The sequence below is a fragment of the Colobus angolensis genome, unplaced genomic scaffold, assembly GCF_000951035.1.
Source record: "Colobus angolensis palliatus isolate OR3802 unplaced genomic scaffold, Cang.pa_1.0 Scaffold25, whole genome shotgun sequence".
Lineage (NCBI taxonomy): Eukaryota > Metazoa > Chordata > Mammalia > Primates > Cercopithecidae > Colobus > Colobus angolensis.
This window is the reverse complement of record NW_012115710.1, coordinates 5,302,861-5,315,836: the sequence shown is the minus strand read 5'-3', so window position 1 is coordinate 5,315,836 and position 12,976 is coordinate 5,302,861. Positions and strand designations below refer to the sequence as shown.

The 12,976-nt window shown below is 52.7% G+C and overlaps 1 protein-coding gene across 2 annotated transcripts in view; it reads right to left on the bottom strand.

The window, feature by feature from the left end:
* Positions 1 to 2,621: 2,621 nt before the first annotated feature.
* The window catches only part of BCAT2 (branched chain amino-acid transaminase 2, mitochondrial), a 16,509-nt gene continuing 6,154 nt past the window's right edge, over positions 2,622 to 12,976 (bottom strand). For both annotated transcript variants that reach the window (XM_011946439.1, XM_011946440.1), the window contains 8 exons: positions 7,662 to 7,772; positions 7,456 to 7,575; positions 7,151 to 7,314; positions 4,698 to 4,840; positions 4,444 to 4,529; positions 4,077 to 4,217; positions 3,927 to 4,001; positions 2,622 to 3,024 (listed from right to left, as the gene is read on the bottom strand). In XM_011946439.1, the coding sequence (XP_011801829.1) occupies positions 2,986 to 3,024; positions 3,927 to 4,001; positions 4,077 to 4,217; positions 4,444 to 4,529; positions 4,698 to 4,840; positions 7,151 to 7,314; positions 7,456 to 7,575; positions 7,662 to 7,772 (879 nt within the window). In that variant the 3' untranslated portion in view covers positions 2,622 to 2,985. The remainder of the gene's footprint in view (positions 3,025 to 3,926; positions 4,002 to 4,076; positions 4,218 to 4,443; positions 4,530 to 4,697; positions 4,841 to 7,150; positions 7,315 to 7,455; positions 7,576 to 7,661; positions 7,773 to 12,976) is intronic.

Below are 12,976 nucleotides of genomic sequence, written 5' to 3'. Positions count from 1 at the left end.
AAAAAAAAAAAAAAAAAAATTAGCCAGGCATAGTGGCAGGCACCTGTAATCCCAGCTACTTGAGAGGCTGAGGCAAAAGAATCGCTCGATCTCAGGAGGCAGAGGTTGCAGTAAGCTGAGTCTGCACCACTGCACTCTGGCCTGGGTGACAGAGTGAGACTCCATCTCAATAATAATAATAATAATAATAATTGATGGCCGGGCACGGTGGCTCACGCCTGTAATCCCAGCACTTTGGGAGGCCGAGGCAGGCAGATCGTGAGGTCAAGTGATAGAGACTATCCTGGTCAACACAGTAAAACCCCCTTTCTACTAAAAATACAAAAAAAAAATTAGCTGGGTGTAGTGGCACGTGCCTGTAGTCCCAGTTACTTGGGAGGCTGAGGCAGGACAACAGCTTGAACCGAGGAGGCAGAGGTTGCAGTGAGCCGGGATCATGCCACTGCACTCCAGCCTAGTGACAGAGCAAGACTCCGTCTTAATAATAATAATAATAATAATAATTTATTACATTGCACCTGCTCTAGAAAAGAAAAAAGAAAAAAAAAATCATTGATGACAGTCTCTTAGGCTGGGGGTGGTGGCTCATGCCTATAATCTCAACATTTTGGGAGACTAAGGCGGGAGGAGCATTTGAGACCAGCCTAGGCAACACAGTGGGAACCTGTCTTTACAAAAAATAAAAAATAATAAAATTAGGCCTGGTGTGGTGGCTCACGTCTGTAATCCCAGCACTTTGAGAGGCTAAGGTGGGCGGATCGCTTGAGCCCAGGAGTTTGAGAACAGCCTGGGCAATATATTGAGGCTCTGTCTCTACAGAAAAAATTAGCCAGACGTGGTGGCTCACGCCTGTAATCCCAGCACTTTGGGAGGCCGAGGTGGGTGGATCACAAGGTCAGGAGTTTGAGACCAGCCTGGTCAATATGGTGAAACCCTGTCTCTACTAAAAATACAAAAATTAGCCGGGCATGGTGGTGGGAGCCTGTAGTCCCAGTTACTCAGGAGGCTGAAGCAGGAGAATCGCTCAAACCCGGGAGGCGGAGGATGCTGTGAGCCGAGATCATGCCACTGCACTCCAGCCTGGGTGACAGAGTGAGACACTGTCTCAAAAAAAAAAAAAAAAAATTTAAATTAGGCAGGCATAGTAGCACATGCCTGTGATTCCAGCTGCTTGGGAGGCTGAGGCAGGAGAATTGCTTGAGCCCGGGAAGCAGAGGTTGCAGTGAGCCGAGATCGCACCACTACACTCCAGCCTGGGTGACAGGGTGAGACACTGTCTCAAAAAAAAAAAAAAAATTTAAATTAGGCAGGCATAGTAGCACATGCCTGTGATTCCAGCTGCTTGGGAGGCTGAGGTGAGAGAATCGTTTGAGTCTGGGAGGTCGAGGCTGCAGTGATTACTGCAGTACACTGATTGCATCACTGTACTCCAGCCTATAGATATACATGTATATATATACATAGACGTGGCGCTTGTGAATTCTTTATTATTTTTATTTTCTTTTTGAGACAGAGTCTTGCTCTGTCACCCAGGCTGGAATGCAGTAGCACAATCTCAGCTCATTACAACCTCTGCCCCCCAAGTTCAAGTGATTCTCCTGCCTCAGCCTCCCAAGTAGCTGGGATTACAGGCATGCACCATGATGCCTGGCTATTTTCTGTATTTTTATTTTATTTATGTATTTATTTAGAGACGGAGTTTTGCTTTTGTTGCCCAGGCTGGAGTGCAATGGCACAATCTCGGCTCACTGCAACCTCTGCCTCCCAGATTCAAGCAATTCTCATGTCTCAGCCTCCCGAGTAGCTGGGATTACAGGCACCCACCACCACACCCAGCTGATTTTTGTATTTTTAGCAGAGATGGGATTTCGCCACATTGGCTAGGCTGGTAGGCTCGACCTCCCGGGCTCAAGTGATCCTCCCACCTCAGCCTCTGGAGTAGCTGGGACTATACTCACATGCCACCACACCTGGTTAATTTTTTGTATTTTCTGTACAGATGGGATCTCACTGCATTGCCCAGGCTGGTCTCAAGCAATCCTCCCATCTCAGCCTCCCAAAGTGCTGGAATTGCAGGCGTGAGTCAGTGCACCCAGTCTAAACTCTTCCACATTTAATCCCTCCATCAGGTGAGAGTATCGTGCTCCATTCCACAAACCACTAGGGTCCCATGACTGCAGTCCTGGCTGAGGACACTGGGCCAGGTCTGGGTGCAGAAAGAACCTTTGGGCCAGGTAGGGGACTGCAGGCTGGAACAAGGGTGCCAGCAGAAGGCAAGAGTTGAGTTGAGGCCAGGACCTAGGGGACAAAGAGGTGGGGGAACGGACAGCAGTCAGCGGGCAGGAGGAACAGGGATCAGGGCCTGGAGGGCTTTGAGAGGAAAGGCCGCAGCACCTAGGGGTCCGGTCCAGTGACTGGGTGATGGGAAAGTAGGGGAGGAGCTGCTTGGTGGCGGGGAGATAGTAAGTTCAGTGTGGGAGACATGAAATGCTCCCCCAGGTTGGAGAAACCGTCAGAACACTGGGGGCTCGGATGACTGGGTCCTTCAGAATAAAATGGGCTGAGGAAGCAGGATTCCTGGGTTAAAGCCCCAGAGTCGCGTCACGGAAGAAGCCAGATAATGTGTGTTCTTTGGCATTTTATTTCAAAATTGCAGCAAAGACAGAGAGAGAGAAAAAAAAAAAAAAATCAACGGCAACACTGGGGGTCTGGCCTGAGAATGGAGAGATCCAGAGTCGGGGCCAAGGTGTATCCTTGACCTCACGACAAGGAGCAAGGGGCGGACCTGAACCCACGACGACGGGCTGGGGGCCAGGATGCCTGGGTCGGCCCTTATGGCTTTGGGGGTGTCGCAACCACACAGGAGGCGCCAGAGACCCAGACACCGCCCGCTGGCCTTTTATTTAGTATTGCACTTCAGGTGAGTCATTGGTAGGGAGGCAAGTGCTGGCGTGATGAGATGGATATGGAGCACGGCCTGCAGCATCACACCGGGAACATCCACTCGTGGGCTCTGATTCCGTACTGGGGAACAATGCAGGCAGCGCGTGAGGTAGAAGCTGCTCTACAACTCCCAGCAGACCCTGGTGCCAAGTGCCTACGGAGCTGTGCCCCAGTGGCTCATGGGAAATGTAGTCCACTTCTCAGAGAGCCAACAATGATGGGAACGGGGAATCAAGGCTAAGGCAGCACAGAGGCTTCCGGGAGATGTAGTTCTGAAGAGAGGAATTATGGCCAGGTCTCTAAGGCTCTTGGAAAAAGTCACTTTCAGCTCAGAAAGCCCAGATAGTCAGAGGATGTGTAGTTCTAGGTCCTGATGCAAAAAGTTTACAGAAATGTAGCTCTAGGTCTGGGAAAGGAGCCCAGAGATTCTTGGGAAAGAGATCTTGGCCCAGAAGATGGGAATGCCCCAGAGGCTTGTGGGAGGAAACAGTCTGGTGCCAGAAAGGGGCCAAGGTCCCGAGGCTCATGGGAGGAAGCTTTCTTCAGCCAAAGGGATAGCCCAGGGCTCCAGGGAATCTTGGGAGGCCGACCTCTGAGATGGCCAGAGGACTGGCTAAGGTCTCAGAGATTTATGGAAAGGGCCTTTCTCCCACCAGGGCACCCAGGGGCCTCAGAGGCCCACAGGGAGGGGATTTCTCTCACCAGGGCACCCAGGAGCCGCAGAGGATCATGGGAGGGAGTTTCCAAAGCTGAAGAAATGTCCAGGGCTCCCGGAGCTCACAGGGAAGGGTGATTTAGCCCCAAAGGGTTTTCCAGGGCACAGAGCAGCATGGAAAGCCCACTCTCCAGGGTCTCAATAAGAAGGGCCATTATCTGTTCCTGGTACTACTGGAGGAGGCTGGCTCTTAGTCCAGGGGCTCATGGGACACCAACTTCTCCAGGGAACAAGCTCCCAGCCCATTCCCCGGCTGCCTGCAGCTTACCTGGATCTCCTTCAGCTCCTTCTGGAAGCGGAGGATCAGCTCAGGCCCGTTTTCCATGGTGGGAATGTGGAGGTTCTGGGGCAGAAGGTGTGGTGAGGACCGAGCCCCCCACCTCCTTCCCTCCTACCCACAATAGCAGCCCCGCCTCACCTTGTCTTTGTACAGGATTCGGTGCACTGGGCAGACCTGGCAAGCGGTGCCCGAGCCAAAGACTTCCCGGACGCGGCCCTCCTCCAGGGCCCGCAGCAACTGCTTCATGGTGATCGTGCGCTCCGCCACCCGGAACTCACCCTGCAGGGCAGTTGGCAGAGACACACGTGTCCCCAGAGGGTTGCCCTGCTGCAGACCTCCACCTCTCCCTCCCTGAGGATAGTGAGAAAGACAGAGGCCCAAGGGGAGAGACAGACCCAGGAGAAGGGGCAGAGGCATGCCAGTGTGCCCCAGTCCCCGCCACAGCCCTCTGATGCCCTGGCCCCTGGCACATGGCGCCCATCACCAGAAGATGCCATGTCCTCACCCAGGTCTGAGCCAGTTCCAGCAGACTCTGTCTGACCACTCCAGGAAGGATGACACCGTTCAGCGGGGGCGTCACCAGCTCCAGCACTAGGGCAGGTGTGAGGGGTGGAAGATGTTACCTCTCACCCCCTAGCACCCCCGTCTTAGGAGCCACCCTCTTTCCCCCATCCCGGAATCCCTGGGGCCTGTAACCTGCCAGGAATGATGGTGCCACCCACTCCCACCAGGGTTTGGCTGGGTCGCGGGAGGGCTCACCCCCATCTTCATGGGTCCAGTAGACAAAGATGTTCATGGTCCCCACCTCAGTGAGCTGGTGGTCGGGCCCATACAGCCAGAGGACCTGTTCACAGCCCTGCTTGCGTGCCTCCTGTTGCACTAACACGGTGGGCCCATAATTCCTGGTGGAGGGCAGACTGGTTGGGTGGGACAAGGGAGCCCCATCCTTCCCCAGCCCAGTCCCAGAGGAGGCTCATCCTGCTCTCTCCTGTCTCCCTGCTCACAGCTCTCCCGGGACTCCCCAGTTCCCCTGAGCAGAATCCCTGACTTTTCATTTGGCATCAGGACCCTAAGTGGTTATGTCCCGTCTCTCCTGTCTCTTCCTAATTTTCCCTTTTTTTTTTTTTTTTTTTTTTTTTGAGATGGAGTCTCGCTCTGTCACCCAGGCTGGAGTGTAGTGATGTGATCTTGGCTCACTGTAGCCTCTGCCTCCCGGGTTCAAGCGATTCTCCGGCCTCAGCCTCCTTTGACCTCGTGATCCGCCCATCTCGGCCTCCCAAAGTGCTGGGATTACAGGTGTGAGCCATGGCGCCCGGCCCTCACCCGTTTCATAGTGACCAAAGCCTCGGCTGTCATTCAAAACTTTTTTTTTTTTTTTTTGAGACAGAATCTTGCTCTGTCACCCAGGCTGGGGCTAGAGTGCAGTGGTACGATCTCAGCTCACTGCAACCTCCGCCTCTTGGGTCCAAGCGATTCTTGTGCCTCAGCTTCCTGAGTAACTGGGGCATGCAGCACTATGTCCAACTAATTTATATTTATATTTATATATGCCCACCTCAACCTCCCAAAGTGCTGGGATTACAGGAGTGAGCCGCCGCACCCGGCCTTCATTTTTATATTTTTAGTAGAGACGGGGTTTCACCATGTTGGCCAGGCTAGTCTCAAACTCCTGACCTCAGGTGATCTGCCCACCTCGGCCCCCCAAAGTGTTGGGATTACAGGCGTGAGCCACTGCGCCTGGCTACAAAACCATTTCTGATGTCACCTCCTTGAGAGGTGTTTCCAGACCTCCAGGCTGGGTGCTGGACCTTCCCTGGACTCCCCCAGTGAACTGGGCTACCTGGATGACTTTCTGCATTTCTCTCCCAGAGATAGCCTCTCCCCTCAGCTGCTAACAAGCCTCCCATGGCTCCCCAGTGCCCCGGGACAAGGCCCTAGCCTCCATCCAGTATTCCAGGCCTGCCTGAGTTTATGACTACTTGTTAAGCATTTTGCAAAACCCAGACTTACTTTTGTAACCTGAACATCTTCTGTGCCTATTCCTTCTGTCCCTGTACACACGGTCCCCAGGATTGGAAACGGTTTGCTGACTTTTGTACCCAGGAAACCCCCTCTTCCCTCCTCCTCAGACCCAGTTGAAGGGTTGCCTCCTCTGTGAAACCCTTTTTTTTTTTTTTTTTGAGATGGAGTCTCGCTCTGTCACCCAGGCTGGAGTGCAGTGGCGCGATCTCGGCTCACTGCAAGCTCCGCCTCCTGGGTTCACGCCATTCTCCTGCCTTAGCCTCCCAAGTAGCTGGGACTACAGGCGCCCGCCACCACACCCGGGTAATTTTTTTTTTTGCATTTTTAGTAGAGACAGGGTTTCACCGTGTTAGTCAGGATGGTCTTGATCTCCTGACCTCATGATTCACCCACCTCGGTCTCCCAAAGTGCTGGGATTATAGGCATGAGCCACTGCCTCCGGCTTCTGTGAAGCCTTTCACAACGCCCTGGGTCACCTCACCAGAGAACATGCAGCTCCGAATACTGGGGTTCCCACCAGCCTGGGAGCCCTGGGAGGGCAGGCCTCAGGGCTGACTCATCTGTGTGCCCAGCTTCTGCCAGCACAGGGCCTGGCCCTCAGGAGACCTCACAGGATGTGGCTGAAAGGACCTGAATGCACCCCCAGCTGGGGCCACATTCCTGTCCCAACACGCCAGTGCCCCACCCTCTGCCTCGGTTGCCCAGGAGACCCAGCTGTCTCCTTCCTGCCCTGCTGAGCTGAGGCCACCGGGAGACAGATTTACACAAGTCCACACGGGGGTGAGGGGCTTTGGAGGCTCAAACGACTGTGGGTGCTGGGTTTGGGGAGCGCAGCCCAGCCAGGGGCATCAGCGGAGGCTTCTAGGGCGAGAGGCCAATGAGCTGAGTGTAAGCTTCATTCCTGGAGGCTTCCCGGGACCAGTCCTGGTTTCCCCACTGACCTCCACCCAGTGCCTTCCCATCTGTGAGTCTTTTTGTCCATCTGGAAAATAATTCCCCCTCCTTCCTTCCATGGTTTGTTTTCAGGGACCAGGGAGGTCAGGGGAGCACAGCGCTTAGCACTGAGCCCGGCGCGGTGCTGATGTCACCTTTGCGTGACATCCAGAGGCACCGCCGAAAGCACGCACGCTGGTCCCTGTGTCTCCAACGCCCAGTGCGGCAGTCGTTCTGGGGTTGGGGGTGCTACTTACCCGCCTAACTTGTAGTTGCCGACCCCTCCCACCCAGGCCCGGATGAAGGTTGGGTCGGCCAGGAGGGAGACCGGGGTCACGGAGCCTCCAGGGAAGTAGGCGCCCACTGGGCAGAGAATGACGAACAGGAGCGCGCTCGTGGGCTGGGCGACACCCAGCGAGGGCTGCGAGGGGCAGAGGGGCAGCGTCAGGAGTCCAGGTCCCCAGTCCCTTCCTCTCCCTTGACCCAGGCCTCCAGGACCCCACCCCTGCCCTGCAGAATCCCACCGCGCAGCCCAGTTCCCCAGCCCTGGAGTTGGACCCACCTCGTTCCCAATGAGCACAGGCCGCACATAGAGGCTGGTGCCGGCGGCATCGGGGACCCAGGCCTTGTCCACCTCAATGAGCCGGCGGATGCACTCCAGCAACTCCAGCTTGTCGAAACTCTGGGCGGGATTCTGAATGAGTCAAGGGGCCCTTGCTGTCCCGGCCCCAGCCCTCCTCCCCATTCCGGCAGGCCAGGACCCCTCACCGGCAGGCACAAGCGCAGGGCTGAGCGCAGCATCCGGTCCATGTTGAGCCAGGGGCGGAAGAGGCGCACCTGCTGGTCTTTGCCTTTGAACGCCTTCATGCCCTCAAACAGCTGCGGGGACACGCGGGCGGGAGGCTCAGAGACTTCTCCAGACAGTCATGAGAGACAGTGAGAGACACCAAGACAGAGACAGATACACAAAGACACAGACAACTGAAAGCTGGAGGCCAAGAGGGGAGCGCCAGGGAGATTTAGCAGCTGGGTCACAGAAATGAGAAAAAAAGAGACAGATACAGACAGAGAGACAAACAGGTGGAGACACACGGAGACTCAAGAAAGCAAAGGACACGACTCGGCTCAGTGGCTCATGCCTGTAATCCCAGCACTTTGGGAGGCCGAGGCAGGAGGATCACTTGAGTGTAGGAGTTTGTGACCAGCCCAGGCATTACAGCAAGACCCCATCTCCACAAAAAGTATGAAAATCAGCCAGGTGCGGGTACTTGGAAGGTGGTGAGAGGATCACTTGAGCCTGGGAGTTCGAGACTGCAGTGAGCCATGATCGTGCCACTGCACTCCAGTCTGGGACCTAGTTTTTTTCTGGAGACTCTGTCCCTGATCACTACCCCATGGTTCCAGGCTTGCTTGTTCAGCGTCTGCTCTACTGCACAGTGGAAGAGCCTTAGGGCAGAGATTGCTCTTGACACTTTACCAGACAGCCTCTCCTGCAGTCCCCTGCACCAGGGTAGGTAGTGCTTGCCATAGAGTGGGTTTTTTTTTTTTTGTTTGTGTGGTTTTTGTTTTTGTTTTTGTTTTTTTTTGGAGACAGGGTCTCACTCTGTCGCCCAGGCTGGAGTGCAGTGGCCTGATCTCAGCTCATTGCAAGCTCCGCCTCCCAGGTCCAAGTGATTCTCATGCCTCCGCCTCCTGGGTAGCTAGGATTACAGGCACTCGCCACCACACCCAGCTAATTTTTGTATTTTTAGTTGATCCACCCGCCTCAGCCTCCCAAAGTGCTAGGATTACAGGTGTGAGCCATTGCACCCAGCCAGACATTTTTTGCTTTTTTTTTTCCCCCATAGTGGGTTTTTGATGAATGAATAGATAAATGGATGAATGGAAGACAAGCAAAACTAGCTATGATATTTTGGGGGGATAAAAACCACCACCATAAAAATGAGGGGCAAAAGGGGGCAGGGAGTAGCCCTATCAGGTAGTAAAACAGATTATAAATCTACAATACTTGAAACAGAGTGACACTGCTACATGAGTAAACAGACTGAACAATGGAATAGATAACCAAATATTCACCTAAAGAAAAACTACATTCAATCTCGATTTCACACCTCACACCAGAAGAAATTCCAGGCCGGAGGCCAGGCGCGGTGGCTCAAGCCTGTAATCCCAGCACTTTGGGAGGCCGAGACGGGCGGATCACGAGGTCAGGAGATCGAGACCATCCTGGCTAACACGGTGAAACCCCGTCTCTACTAAAAAAATGCAAAAATCTAGCCGGGCGGGGTGGTGGGCGCCTGTAGTCCCAGCTACTCAGGAGGCTGAGACAGGAGAATGGTGTAAACCCGGGAGGCGGAGCTTGCAGTGAGCTGAGATCCGGCCACTGCACTCCAGCCTGGGCCACAGAGCGAGACTCCGTCTCAAAAAAAAAAAAAAAAAGAAGAAGAAATTCCAGATGCATTAAAAGTCTAAATGAAATAAAAGCTGTAGAAGGAAACAAAAAGTAACTGTTTTATATCTTGGATTGGGAATTTTATTTTTTATTTTATTTGAGATGGAGTCTCACTCTGTTGCCCAGGCTGAAGTGCAGTGGCTCTATCTTGGCTCAGCGATGCTCTTGCCTCAGCCTCCCGAGTAGCTGGGATTATAAGTGCCTACAACCATGCCCGGCTAATTGTGTTTTTGGTAGAGACGGAGTTTCGCCATGTTGGCCAGGCTGGTCTTGAACTCCTGACCTCAGGTGATCCACCCGCCTTGGCCTCCCAAAGTGCTGGGATTACAGGCATGAGCCACTGCGACTGGCTATGTTTTTTTTGTTTTTTTTTTCAATTTCTTGTATACATGGGGCCTCACTATGTTGGTCAGGCTGGTCTTGAACTCCTGAGCTCAAGCAATTGCCCTGCCTCTTCTTCCCAGCCCCAAATGAATTTTTAAAAACCTAACCTGATAGAAAAATCAGCCTAGCAAATGGACAGTTCACACAAAAGGAAATACAGGTGGCCCTTAAGCTCGTGAGAAGATAGTCAATTTCATTCAGCGTTAGGGAGAAAAATGCAAATTAAAATTACTTTGAGATACCTTTAAAACCACATGGGAGATTGGAAAAGATCTAAAACTTGGACAAGGGTTGTCCAAGGTGTGGAAACAAGCTCTGCTGGTGGGTGTGGAAACTGACACGCCCTGTAGATGTAGATGTGGATATGGTAATAGCTATCAAGATTACAAGCTTACATATCCTTTGACCTATAGTTCCCGAAATTGAGCAGAGAGATACACTTGTACTTAAAGAAGTGACTAAAGAAGTGACATGTGTATGGGATTCCTTCTTTTTTTTTTGGAGGAGATGGAGTCTCGCTCTGCCACCCAGGCTGGAGTGCAGTGGCGCAATCTCAGCTCAGTGCAACCTCTGCCTCCTGGGTTCAAGCAATTCTCCTGCCTCTGCCTCAGCCTCCCGAGTACCAGGGATTACAGGCACCCACCACCACACCCAGCTAATTTTTGTTTATTAGTAGAGATGAGGTTTCACCATGTTGGCAAAGCTGGTCTTAAACTCCTGATCTCAGGGGATCCATCCCCCTCAGCCTCCCAAAGTGCTGGGATTACACAGGAACCACCACCCCTGGCCTTGTACTAGATTCTTTATTGCAACATTGTTTATAATAGACAGAAAACAACCTCAGTGTCCAACAATAGGGGATTGCCTAATGAGGTGCATTGTTAGGATGACACAGCATGAGGCCACAAGAAAAAGCTCTTTAAGCTTTAAGGTATAGAGAAGAATTTCCAGGCCCAGCATGATGGCTCATACCTGTAACCCCAGCACTGGGAGGCTGAGGTGGGAGAACTGCTTGAAGCCAGGAGTTCGAGACTAGCCTGGGCAACAAAGTGAGATGCTGTCTCTGCACAAGAGTTAAAAATTAACTGGGCAAGGTGGTGTGTGCCTGTAGTCCTAGCCACTTGGGAGGCTGAGGCAGGAGGATCACTTGAGCCTAGGAGGCGGAGGTTGCAGTGAGTTGTCACCATTCCACTGCACTCCAGCCTGGGCAACAGAGCAAGACACCGTCTCAAAAACAAAACAAAACCCAGGTAAATAGAGGCCAGATAAAGTGGCTCATGCCTGTAATCCCAGGACTTTGGGAGGCTGAAGCAGGAGGATCACTTGAGCCTAGAAATCTGAGATCACCCTGGGCAATATAACAAGACCCATCTCTAAAAAAAATTAAAAATAAAAATAAAAATAAAATTAGCTGGGCGGGCATAGTGGTGCACACCTGTGGTCCCAGCTACTCGGAAGGCTGATGCAGGTGGATCACTGGAGCCTGGGAGGTCAAGGCTGCAGTGAGCCAAGATCATGCCACTGCACTCCAGCCTGGGCTACAGGGCAAGACCCTGTCTCAAAAAAAAGTCATAACAACAACAAAAATGCAGGTGGCCAGGCTTGGTGGCTCAAGCCTGTAATCCTAGTACCTTGGAAGGCCAAAACGGGTGGATCACTTGAGCTCAGGAGTTCAAGACCAGCCTGGGCAAAATGGTGAAATCCCATCTCTATTATTTAAAAATAATAAATACAGGTAGACAAAGACAGAAAGCAGACTAATGGTTGTCAGGGGCTGGGGTGAGGGACAATGGGTACCGATTAATGGGTATGGGGGATTAAAGAGCTTTGAACCTATATGGTGGTGATGGTTGTATAACATTGCCTGCTACTGAATTATGGGCTTTAAAATGGTTGGAGGCCGGGCGCGGTGGCTCATGCCGGTAATCCCAGCCTTTTGGGAGGATGAGGCGGGTGGATCATCTGAGGTAAGAAGTTTGAGACCAGCCTGGCCAACATGGTGAAACCGTGTCTCTACTAAATATACAAAAATTAACCAGGCATAGTGGTGCACGCCTATAATCCCAGCTACTCGGGAGGCTGAGGCAAGAGAATCACTTGAAGCCGAGAGGTGAAGGTTGCAGTGAGTGAGATTGCATCATTGCACTCCAGCCTGGAGGACAGAGTGAGAGACTCTGTCTCTAAAGAAATAAATAAGAAAAAATAAAAATAAAAGGTAATACACGTGGTTGGCCTGCAATCCACACATGCCCCGGAGTGAGGGTGACATGGGGATGGCATTGTCCTACTCCCTCAGCCGCCCCCCTCTGCCTTCTGGACCCACGGGATCACAGCAGCACGTTCTGTCTGCCAGGGCCGCAGGCTTCCTCTGCGCTCACTCAACTGAAGAAAAAGTACTGGGTCCCCAGCCAGAGGACAACTGCTGTGCTGGGCTGAAGGGAGAAGTGTGTAGTGGTCTCTAAGTAACCAGCTTCCTGGAGGCTCAGCAGGCGTAATCCTGCCCGCCCCGCTTATGTCCTGGCAGAAGTGTCTGGCTGTGATTGAAGGTGTGTGTGCTCTGTACAGAATCGACTGGTGTTGCATAGATGTCCACAGTGGGAGGGGAGAGGGGAAAAAAACAAAACCTTAAAATTCTGGAAAGGAAGGAAGAAAGGAAAAAATGGAGGGAGGGAGGGAAAGGAAAGAAAGGAATGGAATAGAAGTCTTAATGCCACAAAACCATGCCCTGGAGGACCCAAATCAGCCAAATTGCTAACCAGTTACTGGAGCTGCAAGATGCTCATTTAAATCTTGTCTCAACCAAAGTTTCCTCATGAAGACTTTGCTTTCAGCCATAGCTCTAAGTCCTAAAACCAAATGCCTCCTGGATCTCTCTCCTGGAAACTACAAGTCTCTCAGGCTCGCCAGGTACCACAAAGCTGCTCCTCCTCCTGGGTTCCCATGTGGGGACAGGCCCAGGGTCCACCCGGTCACCAGCCTAGCCTCCTTGCCTGTAACTCATGTCCTCCACAAGGCCTGAGAGGGCTCTCACTATACCTAGATGTGGCCCTGCCCCTACCTTCCTCAGAGCCCTCGATGGCTCCCAGCACCCTTGGACAAGACCCCAGCCCCTCGGCTCCTCCATGGCCCTGACATTTGCAGCCTCCTCCACCACGATCCAACACCGCAATTTCTCCCAAATATACCAGGCTCTGTTCCCGTTTGGGGTTTGGACTGGCTGTCCCCTCTTCTGCCATCCCCCCCAACC